General features: G+C 35.8%; 1 protein-coding gene across 2 annotated transcripts in view; it reads left to right on the top strand.

Moving 5' to 3' along the window:
• The window catches only part of RBM41 (RNA binding motif protein 41), a 70,581-nt gene extending 58,860 nt beyond the window's left edge, over nucleotides 1-11,721 (top strand). For both annotated transcript variants that reach the window (XM_081276851.1, XM_081276850.1), the window contains 2 exons: nucleotides 9,491-9,638; nucleotides 11,496-11,721. In XM_081276851.1, coding sequence (XP_081132977.1) covers nucleotides 9,491-9,638; nucleotides 11,496-11,662 — 315 coding nt within the window. In that variant the 3' untranslated portion in view covers nucleotides 11,663-11,721. The remainder of the gene's footprint in view (nucleotides 1-9,490; nucleotides 9,639-11,495) is intronic.
• The last annotated feature ends 6,077 nt before the right edge of the window (nucleotides 11,722-17,798 follow it).

The raw sequence follows: 17,798 nt of genomic DNA, 5'->3' as shown, positions 1-17,798 counted from the left end.
GTGATGAGTCACTATCTCTGGTTCCTGAATTCTTGTTCTGAAGGCAGGACATTCTATGATTACAAGAAAGAATTAATAGCAAAGAGAACAGTCCAATAATATACCATGTACAATGTTTTAGTATGTTTCCAGGGTTAAAGCCATGAAACGCTCGAAGTATTTGATCAGCTAAAGAGGTAGGATCCGAAAAATCAATCTTACTTTTTTGTATATTTTGAATATGATGATGTAACTCCAGAAGATCCAAGCTGTTATTTTTTTTGCCAAATACCTAATAAATGGTTTTTAACCTTCTCCCAATCCCATTGGGAAGCATTGTAATTGGAAGCAGTAATACACATATATTTATAATCAGCATGACATTTGAGTCTTTCCTTGAACTTTAAAGCTGAAAGCTCATTACCAATATTTATGACAGTAGCTTCTAAGGCATTTAGCTTAGTTTCAATCCTTTCATCAATATTTATCTGATTATGAAGAACTTTGGACGTGATCTGAGCCAAATTATTAAGAAAATCTATATGCTGAAAATATTGAGATATGGCCACTGAAGCTGTGACCGTGGAATCAATAAATGAAACTAAGGCAGCCACTCCAAGTATTATGAGTCTAAGAGCTCACTTCAGTCTAGTCAGCTGGGCATGTATTTGTTGTAAGACTTGAAAACCAGCATCAGCATACCATGGCTCTGAGATATTAGCTGGCAGTAAGACAAAAGAGGGCTGGTGAAGTATCAGTGTTCCCTTCCTTCTATTGTATCTGGTGATACAATTAGTTAAATTGCATTTATTACAGGCTACAAGATATTTATTATCTTTTCTTTAATTTCACATCTCCAGTAATTAAAACGTAAGGAGATTGAACACAGGTTGCAGGCCATAACAAGAACAATTTCTGCCTACAAATTCAGGTAAAGACTTGTCAGTAAAATATAAAAATTCTGAGGCCTCAATCAAATGCCAAACATCTTTCTGAATGCCACATTCGCTGAAGGTCAAGATGTTACTAACAAATCCTCCAGAGGTCATGGCAGCACCCTTGCCTAATTGTGTTTTGTCAATCCTAGGATACCAGTCTAAAATATACCCACTATTTCTCGACACCTATGTTGTATTGACAAGGTATTTATACAATCCATCCACTTAGGTAATGTGCCAATTTCTATTGCAGAATGGTTAGGACAGTGAGGAATTAGTGGATGTTCTGCTAAAATGACTGGCTTGTTATAAGAGAGTCCCATTTTAATAACTATTCTAATATATGGCTTTCGTTCCCTGAGGCCAGTACAATTAGCTGGTCTAGGTCCCCCAACTGCTGTCTTTTCCTCAAAGGACATTTTTAGACAGCTAGCATGTTTACTTTGGGACCAACACATAGGTAACTGACCACTATAGCCAGAATAATTAAATCCAGTCACATAGATGGGAGTAATATGGGTATCTATATTCTCCAGTCCACACTGCTGGGTGTACTAAAGGTGGATCTGGAAAATATGTCCAATATGTTACTTTCTGTGTCCTAGTTACCTGGCAGCTCAACAGAGCTAGCACTGCTATAAACATCATAACTGGACACTTAGTTATTCCTTGCTGCTGGATCATCTGCTCAGCCTGCAGCGTCAGATTCTTCAACAGCTTCCATGAGGGTAGCTTCACTGTTGGGTCTCTCTGGGCCATCTTCTTTCCCCTCATCCTTTGAAGCTTCCTATTCTTGCTGGGAGTCAGGGCTGACATCTCTGGATCGATCCTCAGTCGTTTGAACCTTGGCTCTTGGTCCTCCATTTCTGATGGCATGTTTAGGTACCCAAGTAGGATGAAATGCACCTTCTGGGAAAATACAAGCGTGATCTCTATCCCACATCATCACTGGATCTGGTCCTTTCCATTGACCTGCTTGTAAATCTTTCCACCAAACTTGGCCTAAAGGACCTGTTGCTTTGAAAGACGTGTATCGCTCAGCTGCAGTGTGACCTTCTGAGTCAGAGTTTAGAAAATTTAAAACAAAGCATGATCAAGGTTATTTTGGGGGGTCTTATTTCTTCCTTTCTGTTTTTGTAATTGCTGCTTAATGGATAAATGAGTTTGTTCTACAATGGCTTGACCCTGAGGGTTGTAAGGAATACCTGTTTTATGGTCAATATGAAACTGTTGGCAGAACTGCTAAAAAGAAGAGCTAGTATAAGCTGGTGCGTTATCAGTTTTAATCTGCAAAGGACATCCTAATACTGCAAAGGCAGCTAGGCAATGAGAAATAACATGTTGTGTTTTTTTTCTTTTGCACGGGCTGTGGCAAAGATAAATCTGGAATAAGTATCTACAATTACATGAGCATAACATTGTTTGCCAAATTGAGGAATGTGAGTTACATCCATTTGCCATTTGACGAGCTTGCTCTTTAGTAATATTATTTTTTTATGTAAACTAGAAGCATTTGATGATATAAAGAACGCGAAGCTTGTACACAGTCATATAAAGACAGTTGCTGACAAACAGCAACCAATTTATCAATTTTATCATTACCTGATGTTAAAGGCCCTGGGGGATTAATATGGGCCCGAATATGGCCTATAAAACATGGATGTTGACACATTTGAACTGTCTTCTGTAAGGTATGAAACAAATTGAATAACTCTTGTGATGGTGTGTACCCAATAGGTGAAGTTTCAATATTTTTTGTAACTCCAACTGCATATAAACTATCAGAATAAATATTAATTGGCTCATTTGCAAAATGACTTAAAGCACAAATGAGAGCCTGCAGTTCTGCTCGTTGTGCAAGAGTATATGGTGTATTACCTCTGTATGAGCATGGCTATAAAAACCTGCTTTACCTGAACTTGACCTATCAATGAACACTGATAGTGCCCCAACTATTGGTTGAGTATGCACAATTTTTGGAAAAATGAATGTAGTTACTAAGGCAAATTGAATAATTTTATCACAAGGATAATGACTTTCTATCTGACCAGGAAAATTAGCAAAAGCTACTTGCCAGGTATTAGAAGTTTGGAAAAGCCAATCATTCTGTTGAGTAGAATAAGGGATAATAACAACATTAGGTTATGATCCAACTAGCTATAAAACTTGTATTCTGCCTTTAATAACCAACTGAGCAACACAATCATGAAAAGGAGTCAATGACTTTTGAGGAGAATGAGCTAAGTGGAGCCATTCAGTAATTCCCAGTGATTGCCATATCACTCCTGTAGGAGCATAAGCAGTGGGAAATATTAATAAATATTAATTATTTATTAATATTTTAATTCTGTGGGTTAATTCTGGTAAGCTGAGCACTTCTAATAGCAAATTCAACCTTCTTTAAGCCGTTCTTGCTTCTATTGCGAGCTGACGGGAAGTGGGAGAACAGTCCTCTAAAATCTGAAACAAAAGACTCAAATCTGTGGTAGTTAAAGATGATCTCATCCAATTAATATCATCTAATAATTTTTGAAAATCATTAAGAGTGTGTAATCCTTTTACTCTTATTTGTAAGTGTTGAGGACAAATTGTGTGTCCTTCTATTATATTACCTAGATACTGAAAAGGAGATGTCTTTTGCACCTTTTCAGGTGCTATGCACAAAGCCATTGCAGCAAGTGAATTTTCTAATTAAGCAAAAACTTTTAAAAATACATCTGGACTAGCATGAGCTACAAGTATATCATCCATAAAATGAATACTATATGCATCAGGGAATTTTTGCTTTACAGACGTGATATCCTGTGCCACAAAATCTGACAAAGAGTTGGACTATTACACATACCCTGAGGTAACACCTTCCAGCAATATCTCTTAACTGATTCTTTAAAATTTATTGCTGGAACACTAAAAGCAAATCTTTTTATAATCATCTGGATATAAAGGTATAGTGAAAAAGCAGTCTTTTAGATCTATCACCATTAGATGATAATCTAAAGGAATGGCTGTAAGAGAAGGAAGCCCTGGTTGTAAAGCTCCCTGGGCTCGGTAACATGATTAATTGTCCTGATATCTTGCAACAACCTCCATTTACCAGACTTTTTCTTAATTACAAAAATTGATGTATTCCATGGACTAAAAGTAGGTTCTATATGGTCAGCCTGAAGTTGTTCCAGGACCAACATATTGGCTTTTTAAAGTTTCCCCCCTGTTAAGGGATACTGACAAACCCAATTTGGCTCTTCTGTAATCCATTTAATCTTTTTTGATGTTTTTTGGGCCAGGAAGAAATTCAGTGCCCTTGCCAAAAATTTTGACTGGGTGAATTAACTAGTCTTTGCTGGAAAGACTGGGTTATAGGTGAATACCCTTCATGTGAATTTCCTTCAAATTTCCTAGGAGAAATAAATTTTTGATTAAGTCCCTGAGATGACACAATGGAGTATGGAGTTATCAATAACAAACCCAGGCTGCTTAGAATATCTCGACCCCATAAATTTACTGGCAAATTGTCTAGGACATAGGGTTTAAAGACTCCAGAATTACCATCTTTATCCTCCCACCGAAGATATTGAGCACTCTGTGCAGTTTGAGAAATTGGACCAATCCCTTCTAAGCTGGTAGGTGCAATGTGTAAAGGCCACTTCTTTGGCCAGTACCTGCTAGAAATAACTGACTTGTCTGCTCCTGCATAAAACACACCTCTGAAATTTTTATAGTTGATTTTAAGATCCAATAGAGGGCGCTCCTGTCTAATCAATTGAGCCAAATAGGCTCGGCCCCGGGACCCAGAACTCGGGTTTTCACCCAGGCTGTTTGTGGAGCGACAAGACAAGAATATTAATTGTGCTACAACATCCCTGGGAGAAAGCTGGATAACGCAAATCGTTTGAACTGTAACCCTGATTTCTCCTTCAAAATTTGGATCAATAACACTTGGCAATATTTGAATTCCTCTTTGACTTAAATTGCTTCATCCCAACACTAGGCCTATGGTATTTTGCAACAGCAGCCTGTGAATCCCTGTAGGGATTTGTTGTCTGCCCAATTCAGGAGTTAAAATGAGTCCCATGGCTGGTCATAGTCCCAAGCTCTCGGCCTCTGGGACGGAAACATCCCAGAAGGATAGTAATACTGGGCGGCTGGGCTAGGCTTGATGAAGTCTAACTGTGAGCCTTTGGCTCCTCTTCCAGTGTAAATTGAAACACCCCTACTGTTTGGCAGGGCCGGGGCAAGCCCTGCCTCCAGTTTCCCAATGGTGGTGAAGATGGAAGTGTAGCCACAAATGGCAGCTGGCCACCTCTGCCATGCCTGCCGGAGCCTCCCATGCCTCTCCAATGGCACCAGCATTAACCAGGTGGATCTCCCCAGATGCATGGCGACCCACAGTCCCTAGCCATGTGCCCCGTCTTACCACAGTTAAAACATTGCCCCTGAGAGTGTCTTCTCCTACACTGAGGATGTAAAACTTGCTTTAAAGCCACAGCGATAGTCATACTTTGTAATTGCATTGGACCCACGTCAGAGAAAAGGCGAATAAGTTCAGAAACAGTTCCTTTTTTCTGATGGGGTCGGATAATTTCCTGGCAGACTTTATTGGCATTTTCAAAAGCTAATTGTTTGACCAAAACCTCAGATGCATTGGAATCACCAATGGTCCTATTTGCCGCCTGGTAAAGGCATGCTACAAAATCCGAGAATTTCTCCTCTGGTCCCTGCCAGATCTGACTGAAATCCAAAATGTTTTCACCTTTATTTGGTAGTTCTCTCTGGACTCTCTAGCACACATACTAATCTGATCATAAATTGGTAAATCAAAATTTAACTATTGTTCTAAATCTGCAAATGGTCCTGTTCCAGTTTACATCTGTACGGGACTATCAATACCATGTCTGCTATTCCTTTTGGCTTGTTCAGTGCAAAAAATCCATCCAGTTTGATCTCCATAATAAAAGTTCACCTCCGGACAGACATACTTTGTCTAGCGTAATCCATCATGAGGTGGTAATGGCTCACTACAGATTGATTCAATAAAGCTCTGAACAAAAGGCAAACTGGACCATAAGTGCAACAAGCATTTTTCAGTTCCTTCCTAGTTTTAAAAGGAACCACAGGATGAATTTGAACACACTGATTTTGCTTGTCTACCTCAAAAACTGGAAAAAGCTGGAAACCTGTAATGTCTTCTCTCCCGAAGGCCACGTTGGAATGGCTGAATCTCATTCTCAGGGAGGGAAGTGGCCGTATCCGAATGGCAGAAGCAGGACCACCCAACCGCAGATTACTTAAACCCATTCCCAGCTCACTTTCTCCATTGGACTTGGGATCCTCCTCTGAACCCACAGCTCAGCCTCTCTGGAATTTCCCTGTGCGGTTTCCTCCCTTCCATCTTGGATTTTCCCTTCCTGAAATTCGACTTGGGCTGGTTTACTCTCTAGCACAGGCCCCTACCAACAAGTTTTGCTGATATGCTTGTGAATCACTCTCTGCCTTAATCTGCTGTAATTTGAATAATCTTAGGTCTCACCCCCAAGCCTTTCTGTCTGAGGTTTACAAGCTACAGACTGGGCGTGACTTAACTCTGCCCTTAGTCCGGGCAAAGACAGAGAAATTCATCTTGGAATGGCACAAGGTGGTCATGTTCAAAGGTCCTAATTGCATCCTGCAGCCCTTCCAACAATTCCTCGGAGGACCAGTGGTCCTCTTCTCGGTTGGCAAAAAGACACATTTTTAAGGCAGTCCAGACTTTCTGAATATTCTCTATTGTACCTCTAGGTAGTTTAGCAGAGAGGCAACCTTTAAACAGCTTTCTACCTACCCTCTCCCAAGTAGGCAAATTAGGCAATTCTTCCTCACAAAACCATGGACAGACATCATTGACTATTTTTAGGAATGTAGTGAGCTGGGTTCTCTTGATTTGTTTTCCCCTATGATTGATTAATGTCTCCAGGATCATGAAGTAGATTTCTCTCTTTGAAGATGATGAATTCCCCATATTATGATTAGCGTCCCTTACTTTCCATCTGCAACCTGTTTTCTCTCACAACCCAATCCATGTTACTCCAAATTTTCTAAGCTGCTTAACCAAAGTCAATCCGCCAAATTCACAATGAGTGCCTCTCATTCAGGTGCCAATCTACTGCCCCTATTTAGCACAGGCAACTGAACCAAAGTCACTCATGTGAATTTGGGGTGACACAAAATACCATGTAGACACAGAATACATTTTTATAAGCTTCAGGATGGCTTCCCCAGCTCCTGGCCTCAGGTTCCCTCAGGGGGGCAAGAGAAAGTCATAAGAGGCTGGAAAGAGAGGTGGAAGGGAGCACACATTTTGGAGTTGGCCTTTATTGGGAGACACTGTTTCTTAGAACATTCTATCCAAAAAAGGGGCAATGGGTAGGATTACAAAGGAACAGGTGAGTGTAACTCAACCCCACCCGGTAACACCTACTCCTGGAGCCACACCTCATTACCTGAGGGGAGGTAAAGCCCACGTTATTGCCGTGCACAATAATTGTTCAGTATTTCTTGCTCAGGTCTTAAGGGCATGTATTTCCAGAGTGGCTCCTGACAACAACCTATTTTAAGCAACTTAAATTCAATCACATAATATAGCTCTTTTATTTGCTTAGATTTTTAAAATAGTATCCCATTCCTAATTGATAGAATATTTTGTATTATTTCTCTGAGGGTATTAGCTATAATTTTTGAAGGTTTTTCCCCCTCCATGGTGCCTCTTTTCCCCCATTTTCTTCTTTTCATTTTGTTCTGTTATCTTTCCTTCACATTAGAGGTTTTCCCTCAGATGCCTGATAATCCATGGTTATATCTATAAGTAAGGACTAAAAAGCTGTTTGGAAGATCCGAGAACATGAATGGCCCATGTGGACTTTGAATTTCATTTTAAGATGTTCTGAGAGACTGGGGACGTAGTTCAGTCATAGAGTGTTTGGATAGCATTTGCCAAATCCTGGGTTTGGTCCCCAGCTCTGAGAAAAACAATTATCCTGGCTGGTCATTTCTTAGAGAAATTTCCCATCCAAAGTCAACATTTAAAAATCTTTCCTCTTCAAACTTATCAGTTTCCCCAAAGGAATCTATTCCAAATGCTTTCTTTTTTTTCCTAATTTGTTCTTTTTAATACTATTTGACATTAGACTCAATTTTAACATACTTATACAGACATGGAGAATATCTTATTTTAAATAGGATCCCAGTCATGTAGATGTACATGATGTGGAGATTAACTGGTGTATTCATATATGTACATAGGAAAGTTATGTCAGATTTATTCCATTGTCTTTCCTATTCTGTTGTCCCTCCCTTCTCTATTCCCTTGTCTAATCCACTGAACATCTATTCTCTCCCTATCTCCCTTTGTTGTATGTTAGCATCTACATATTAGAGAGAACATTCAACCTTTGTTTTTTGTGGATTGGCTTATATCACTTAGTGTTAGTCTCCAGATCTATCCATTTACTGGCAAATGCATAAAGTCATTCTTCTTTAAGGCTGAGTAATATTCCATTGTGTAGATATACCACATTTTCTTTATTCATTCATCTGTTAAAGGGCACCTAGGTTGGTTTCATAGCTTAGCTATTGTATATTGAGCTGCTAAAAACATTGATATGGCTGCATCACTGAAGCATGCCAATTTTAAGTCCTTTGGGTATATGCTGAAGAGTGTGATAACTGGGTAAATGGTGGTTTCATTCCTAGTTTTTTGAGGAATCTCCTATTGCTTTCCATAATGGTTGCACCAATTTGCCGTCCCACCCACAATATATGAGTGTACCTTTTCCCCCACATCCTCACCAACATTTATTGTTACTTGAATTCTTGATAATTGCCATTCTGACGGGAGTGAGATGAGATCTCAGTGTAGTTTTAATTTGCATTTCTCTAATCAAATATTTCTTGTGTGGTACTTCAAGCATTCTAGGAGCCAAGTGGTGGGCAAAGACCAGGGAGAAACCAGCATTTAGTATGCATTCTTTCTCTTAGTCTCCTTGCTTTCAGAAATAGTATTCATATTCTCAGCTATGTTATGGCATTATCCGTATTCCAACAATGAAACTCCAGTATTCTGCCAGGATCAGCAAATTGCCATTACCCAGTAGCATATTGTAAAGGAGGTATTTAAAGATCTCATTAGTTTTTAAATAGGTTTCAGTGCACCAACTTTATTTTAACCCCATCTCTTAATATCCGTTTCCAGAGATAGCAGAAATTATCAATTTCTGAACTGTTTGAGAATTCTTAAGTAGAGATGTGGGTGCTGATTTAATATTCAGATTTATGGAGTGTACTGAGTTGTTTCCTAATCATCCAGTTTTTTCCAGTTTCTAGGATATTGTTGCCATTGTCTTCTTTCCTTATTCTTTCTGACCTTCTTAGTTTGTGTTTGCTTTTTTAAGTGCCTATAATTTTAGAAAGTTTTCTGGAGAGCATAAAATTAGATGAATGTGTTCAATCCATAATATTGATATGAAACTATTTCTAACCATAATGAAGAATTGTCTTACCTACCTCATGTGATGTTTCTGTTGATCCTCAATTTACATTAGGTGTTATACCTGAAGAATCTTAGCCCCCGAGTGAGTGAAAGAGATCTTGTGTCATTATTTGCTCGGTTCCAAGAGAAAAAGGGACCTCTGATTCAATTCCAAATGATGACTGGACGAATGAGGGGACAGGCTTTCATCACATTTCCCAGTAAGTAACTTCATCTAGATAATTACTGTTGTAGTGTCAGTTCACTAGAGACTACAACCTCTCTAGATATAGTCCTTTTATTTCTTTGGATATAGCCCTTTGATTTCTCAACTGCACATGAGAATTAAGGAAAATGTTTTTAGTGCTCCTCTGTCCCCCTTTCTGTTCTTCCTCTCCTCTTTTGGCAGTGTGTAACCACCATATGTATGTCTCAATTTTCACAATGTTGGCATTTCATTCTTACCCTACCAAAATTTATTTCCTTTTGCTAACAATGATATTTCTAGTCTGTTATAATTATTCACTGAATAATATATTGATATTCTGATCAGAACACATGTATTTGCCTTATTCCCTATTCCTTTAGGACTAAGTGACTGCAAGATAATATACTAATTCATTACTAAATTATAATTAGTACTGGAGGATGCATTCTTCTAAATATTACTTGCATGTTAATACATGGTTTCAGTTTTCTAATCCAGATGCCAGAACAATATAGGAATTTCATGTCTTTTGGGGGAGATGCTAGGTAGAATGTGTACCTTTAATTATCACTGAACTGTTATCATTTATAAATAGTCTGCTATCCTTTTTATAAGCAAGTAGTTTTACACATGAAGACTGCCAACTCCTCTCCATTGTTTTCATGCAGTTTTTGTTTTTGCTTTTGGTACTGGGACACTTTACCACTGAGTTACATCCCCAACCCCATTTATTGATTGATTGATTGATTGATTGATTGATTGATTTGAGACAAGATCTCACTAAGTTGTTGAGGCTGGCCTTGAACCTGCAGTTCTCCCACTGCAGCCTTCCAAGTTGTTGGGATTATAAGCATGTTTCACCGTGCCCAGCTTCTTTTCACATAGTCCTATGTCATCTTTCTTATCTCACTGAAAGTTTATAGATCTTCTGTACCAGTGTTTTTCAGTCTTTTCAAATTAAAAAAATATATATATATGACCCACTAATTAAGAAATATGTAATAAAAAGGGCTTACAAACTAAGTACTTTTAATGCATGGCTATTTTACTAATAATAGCAGCAGATATACTACACATTTGAAAATTTGTAGTACATATATCTGAGACAAAAATTGGTTCAGTCTAGTGGGCTGGGGTTGTGGCTCAATGGTAGAGCACTTGCCCAGCATGTGTAAGGCACTGGGTTCGATCCTCAGCACCACATATAAATAAAATAAAGGTATTATGTTCATCTACAACTAATTTTTTTAATTGGTTCAGTCTAATAACATTGTCTACATATGGTTACACAACTCCTAGCCATAATCCATACCTCCTTATTTCTCACATCCAAATCCCATTAATTGAATATTTGTACTGTACACTATATATTCTCTTACCTGAAGCTTCTATATGCCTACAAAAGTTCTTAAACTTATTTATCCCAATAATATTCCCATAACCACTCCCCCCACTGAAAGAAAAATATAGCAAAACTTCCTTTTATTTGTGTTGCCACTTTGAAAAAGTTTTGGTTTTCATAATACCTATAATTTGTATCAAAGATAGAGGATAATGTGTAATTAGTATGGTCTGTACTACTTTAGCACACTGCTCGTATCCTTGTTTCTTTACCTATGTTTTTGAATTAGAATACACCCTCAAACATCTATTTGAAAAAAAAAATCTATTTGAGCTTTGTTGTCATTATTGTGAGATATTTAGTCTTCCTGGTTTATACAAATTTGAAATTATAGTAAAGATGATAAAATCAAATGATATGACCTTACAGCCAACAGTTAGCATTGAAGAAAAGCCATGTAAACTAGACTTGGAATAAAATTGAATTATTAAGTTCTATGTAAATTGATTTGTTTTCTTTTTCTTTTAGATGAGGAGATAGCACAGCAAGCATTGCATCTAATAAATGGATATAAACTGCATGGGAAAATATTGGTGATAGAGTTTGGAAAGAATAAAAAACAACAGTCAGATCTCCAGGCTGCTTCTTCCATATCATCTACTACACATAGTAGTACAGAAATCAGTGGTAGCTAGGGAAATATATATATATATATATATATATATATATATATACATACATACATACACATACACATACATACACACACACACACACACACATACACATACATATACACATACACATATACATACATATACATATACACACACACACAGTGGGCCCTAGGTAATCTTTCTTACATTAGACTCTTGGAGTAAAGATGTGCATATACATAGAAATTTGTTTGGAGTTGAAGAGGATAAATTAACTGAGAGAGAAAAACATTAATTAAGACAATGCTTTTCAGCTTTCTGAATTAGTAGAAAACATTTTTTTTATAATCAAAGACTCTCTAGGACAGAAAATATCCTGAGTATTAAGGGTGATATACAAAGAGTATTATTTTTTAGGATAAATTACATAGAATTTTTCCTGAGGATTTTTATAAAACCTTTATCATTTTCTGGTGTTTTTAATATTTACCCCTAGAGATAACATTCTTTCCAGGACTGTCTCCTTTATACAAAACTTTAAAATGGATTAAACATTGAAATACTTATTTATTAGAGTCCATGTCTCAAACTTTATCTACCTAGTAAGTAATAGAACAGACCCTCAGGCCTAAGATCAACAAACACTGTAATGTCAGAATTGTCAACAGTAATAGTAGGTAGTTTCATAAGTCAATTATCATATTTAATGAATTCTTCCTAAGTTCTTAGAGTCTTCCAAAAGCTATATATTTTTTCTAATGAAATATTTTTAAACAAAAATATTGGTGTTCTCATGGCCATTTAAACTAGATACAGTTGAGCAATCTTTCACTTCATCACAATAAACACTGAGTGTCTAATATATGTTAAATATAAGATATATGAATTTTACAAGAGGAACATACTAGCAAAGAATTCTAAAGGGATATGGAAAGAAAGAGTTCTCCAGAAGAGAAGTAACCTGTCTCAAATCCCCTAGTTGTTTGTTTATTGTTGCTGAATAATAGAAAGACAGTATGGCATTGAGGAAGTAGTATTAACTTAGGGATCAAACCTGTGCACCTCACAGCCACATTTACCACCCTGGACTTGACAAGTCACTTAATGAGCCTCAATTTTCTCATCTATAAAGTGAGGATAATATTACTACTTATCTCCTTTGGGTTGTGAGGATTAGGTGAGATAATTCTGTCTAGGGTGAAGAACAGAAATAAAAGAGAACTGATAAAATTGAAGAGTATAGAACTCAACACCATTAAGCACTCCAGTGTGGAAGTAATGGTAGTGCTAGAAGAAAAGAGAATGAAAGGGGGAGGAAAAAAGCATTCCAATAAATAATGTATGTAAGTGCTTCAAATTTGTTGAGAAACATTAATTTATGTATTGCAGAACCTCAGCAAACCCTAAATAGGACAAACAAAAGGAAAACTACAAACAAACACATCCTAATAAGTACTAAAATCCAGAGACATAAAATCTTGACAGTAGCACAAATAAAATGAAATATCACTTATTAGGGAACCCCAGTAAGATTAACAACTGACTTCTTAGCAGAAGCCATGCTGGTGGCAATTAAATAACATATTCAAAGTACACAAAGGAAATTAACTCTTGACCAGAATCCTATATACAAAAAACCTATTTTTTCAAAAATGGAAGTGAAATAAGACATTCGCATGTAACAACAACCAGAGAATTCGTTGCGAACAAACCTCATAGAAAATATTAAAGGAAGTTCTTCAGGTTGAAAGCAAGTATCCTTAGACTTTTATATGAATATACACACAAAAGTTCATCAACGAAGGTAAATATGTAATTATAGAAGGCAATCTGCATTCATTTTCCTTTATTAATTTTAAAAACAGTTGTATAAAGCAGTATGTGTATAGTTGCATTGTTTTGTCTTTAGCATAAAACATGTTTGCCAATAATAGAACAAACAAGGCAGATGGAAATAACACTGTGTTATTAAAGAAAAGACTCTAGATCTCTAGATCATAGCTCAAATCCACAGGAACAAATTTTTAAAAATAGGAGAAAAAAGAAGGGTAATGTAAAAAAAAAAGCTATAAATACAGACTTGCTTTTCTTCTCTCATCTTCATTAAAAAACATAGAATTATATTAAGTAATGATTATAATTATGTATTATCGAGTTTATAATGAGAAAACAATATGTATGACAGTCATACCACAAAATGGGGGAAAGAAATGGGTTTATATAGAACTAATATTCCTATATATCACTGACATTAACTTAATACATATCTTTAGCTGATCCAGTTTAGTTAAGGTGTGTATGGTAAGCCCTGGAACAACCACTGAGAAAATAACTTTTAAAAAAATGAAATATTATTACATTTAAATGTCACATTAGAAAATAATACAAAAGGCAAAAAGAGGAAAGGAGAAACAAAAGGTTGAGATAGGAAAAAAAAAACAACCAGTAAAATGGATTTTGTAAATCCACCCACCAATAGTAATAATAAATGTGAATGGATTAAACAGTCTAATCAAGAAATGAAGATTGTCAGACTAGGGAAAAAACAGGATTCAAAACTTTGCTGTTTATTATAAGAGATACACTTTATAAAAGTTTGCACAGAAAATTGTGCAAGTCACAAATTTTTTTTTAAATGAAGGAGAAAATATAACTACTGAGCTTTTAGAAATAATCCATGTACCTAAAAACAGAACATGAAAAAAATGGGAGAAATAGACATTTATAAAAAAAAAGTTGGAATGTTTACTACCCCCATTTTCAATAATAGAAGAACTAGACAGATGATCAATAAGGAAACAGAAGACTTGAACAATATGATAAGCCAAATAGACCTAAAAGACATTTACAGAACATTCCACACAACAGCATCAGAATACATGGTCTTCTCAAGTGCATATGAAACATTTCCAGATAGATCATAAACAAAACCATAAAACAAGCCTTAATAAATATAAGTGGACTGAAATCATGTAAACTATGTCTCTGACCACATGGAATAGAGTTAGAAACTAGTAACAGAAACTGCAATTTACAAATATGTGAAAATTAGGCACACTTTTAAGTGACCAATAGGTAAAAGAAGAAATCACAAGGGAAATTTTAGAAAATCCTTTAAGATAAATGGAAATGAAGACAACATACCAAAACTTATGGGATGCAGCTAAAGCAAAGCTTAGAGGGAAAAATATTAGATAAAAAGTAAACCACATGGAGGACAGAAAACTGTAGATAAAAATCAATGAAACCAAACCAAAAGTTAGTTCAATAAAAAAGATTAACAAAACAAATCTTTTGCGAGATGTATCAGGAAATAAAGGAGACTCAAATTACTAGAATCAAAATTGAAGGAAAAATATTACTACTGACTTTGTAGAAATAAAAAGAATTGTGAAGAAATTCTATGAACAAATACATGTGAATAAGTTAGCCTGGATGAAATGAACAAATTTATAGAAAAACCCAAACTACCAAAAATAACTCAAAAAAGAAAATCTGAACTACCCTAATAACAAGTAAATAGGTTAAATCGAGTAAGGAAAAAATACCCTCAATGAAAAGCCCAGACCCACATGACTTTTTAGGTGAATGCTGCCAAGACTTTAAAGAAAAATTAATACAGTTTCCTCATTAAACTCATCCAAAAGGTAGAAGAGCAGGGAACACTTCTGACACATACTATTAACATGCAAGAACCCTGAGGATGTGCTCAGTAAAGGAAGCCAGTCAAAAATGACTACATATTATATGATTCCATTTATATGAAGTGTCCAGAATTGGCAAATATTTAGTAACAGAGGATTAATTGTGTTTTTGAGTCAAGGTGGGAGGGTAAGGAATGGAAAAGGCTAGGTTTAGAGCTGAAGTATATGAGGTTTCTTTAGAGGTTCATTAAAATGTTCCAAAATTGTGTCAATTATAGCACAACATTATGCATTATACTAAAAACTATGAACCATATAATGTGGGTTAATTATATTATGTATGAATTCTATATCAATACAACTGTCACAAAAATGCGAAGTCTGATATTACTCAAATGTTCATCAGTAGGTAAATGTGTAAATAACATCTGGCACATCCACTTAATGGAATACTATGCAGCCATTGAAATATTGGACTATATCTATGAATATATTCTGACTCATATCCAGGGTTTTGTATTAAGTTAAAACATTATATGAAAAAATATGAATAGTGTTATTAAATTTTTAAGTAAAAGCGTTTATATATATGGTATATGTATATAGACATTTCAAAATTAATTTAGGAAAAGGCTGGGAAATATGTATACCAAATTATAAACCTTTTGAAGGTAGAATTGGACAGAGTGAAAGTAGGTTTCAGTTTGTAAAATGTTTGAAATGATGTGATTTGGAGTGATTTTTACTTTTTTCAGTATTTTTTAAATTTAAAAAAAAAATTAAATACTCTTGCATTTACTTGGCTTCCAGCATATTTGTCAGACCTATTCTAATGATATCATCTGACTATACTCAGGACAAACTTCTATTCCTCTGATAGACTGTTCACTTAGAATTAACTCTCCAATTTTAAATATAGTTTAAGGAATAGGTAATAAGTTATCCAGGTATAGCCTGTTACACATGTTACCCAGGAACATACTTCTCAGCTGAACTTTCCAAAAGGAACTGCTTCCTGTTGGGTGGAAAATCTCACCTCTGCTCATTACTAGACCTACAGTCCATTAACAATGGAGGAAAGTAAATATGGAGGATATATTTCAACTGGTGCATTGATACAGAAACTGATACATCCAGACTAAGAAATTCTATGTGGCAATAAAAACTAATGAACCATGTATGCAACAACTTGAATGAATCTTCAATGCATTTTGCTAAGTAGAAGAATCCAAACTCAAAAGGCTACTACTGTTTGATTTCATTTGTAAATTTTATGGAAAAGGTAAAACAAATAGGGATAGTGGAAAAATAACAATGGATATCAGGGGACAAAGATAGTATTCCTTGACTACAAAGTGGTAACACAATAATGGAGATTTTTTTTCTATCTTGATTGTAGTTGAATGTGTGCATTTGTCAAAATTCAGAATTGTATGCCAAAAGAATGAGTTTTGCCATATGTAAATTTTTAAATAAATGTAATTATAATGAAGGAAAAACTTTGGAGAAACAGTCATTTCTATTAGTATACCTATTTTGTGGTCTGTACTGTTGAAAAGCTAAAGCCACTTTGCTACTATTTCTTTTTTTTTCTGCCCACAGGTGAGCAGAAATCATTATGTAAAAACATCTGTATATACATGCATACACAAATCCACCATTAAAAGAATCAAAATAAAAACTGTAATATACCAGTTACCACAAGGTGCTCATATCTTTAACATACAATGTATATTTTTTTTAGTACATTAATCACCACTTATTGGCTAATACATTCCAAGACCCCTGGTGAATGTATGAAACTGGATAGTTTCAAACCCTGTATGTACTGTTTTTTTTCCTGAATGCCCTACAGCATTGGCACACAGTACCAGAGTTAAATCTTTCCTTCTGTTTTAGGCCCTGGTGCCTCTGTTGCATCACTACTTCTGTACTTTGGGTCATTATTAAGTTTAGTTGTGGTGAATATTTTAGTGTTTACATATGTACATAAAATCATCAATTTGTATACCCTAAACATATACAATTTTTAATTATCAACTTTACCTCAATAAAGCTGGAAAAAATGTATAACAAAAATTGTTACAAGATACAATGACATTATACATTGATGAAATAATAAATCCAGCAAGATACAAAATTATAAACATGTATGCATCTAACAACCAAACCCCAAAATATATGAAGCAAAAATTGACATAATTGGATTTTTCAGGGAGCAGAACAAGATTATAAGTGAATAGGGTCTTCAAGTGAATATTCTTGCACAGGAATACCAAGTTGAACAGGTATTCACACACCAGACTACCTTTGGAAAAGCTAAGGAAGCCACATGAGAGAACAGAGTACCCAATTTTGGTATGATAATAAGAAAAGACGCATCCAAAAGCAGAAAGGATTGCCCACTTCACCCTAACTCCAAGCCACGTGGACAAATATACCTCTTATTTGGGGGAGAGAGAAGGAATAAGTCCAGGCTTAGACTTGAAAGCCAATACCAGGCCCCCCATGGTGAAACCCAGAGCCAGACA

This window comes from Spermophilus citellus, assembly GCF_964194105.1.
Source record: "Spermophilus citellus genome assembly, chromosome: X".
NCBI classification, from domain to species: Eukaryota; Metazoa; Chordata; class Mammalia; order Rodentia; family Sciuridae; genus Spermophilus; species Spermophilus citellus.
This window is presented reverse-complemented; position numbering and strand designations above follow the sequence as displayed.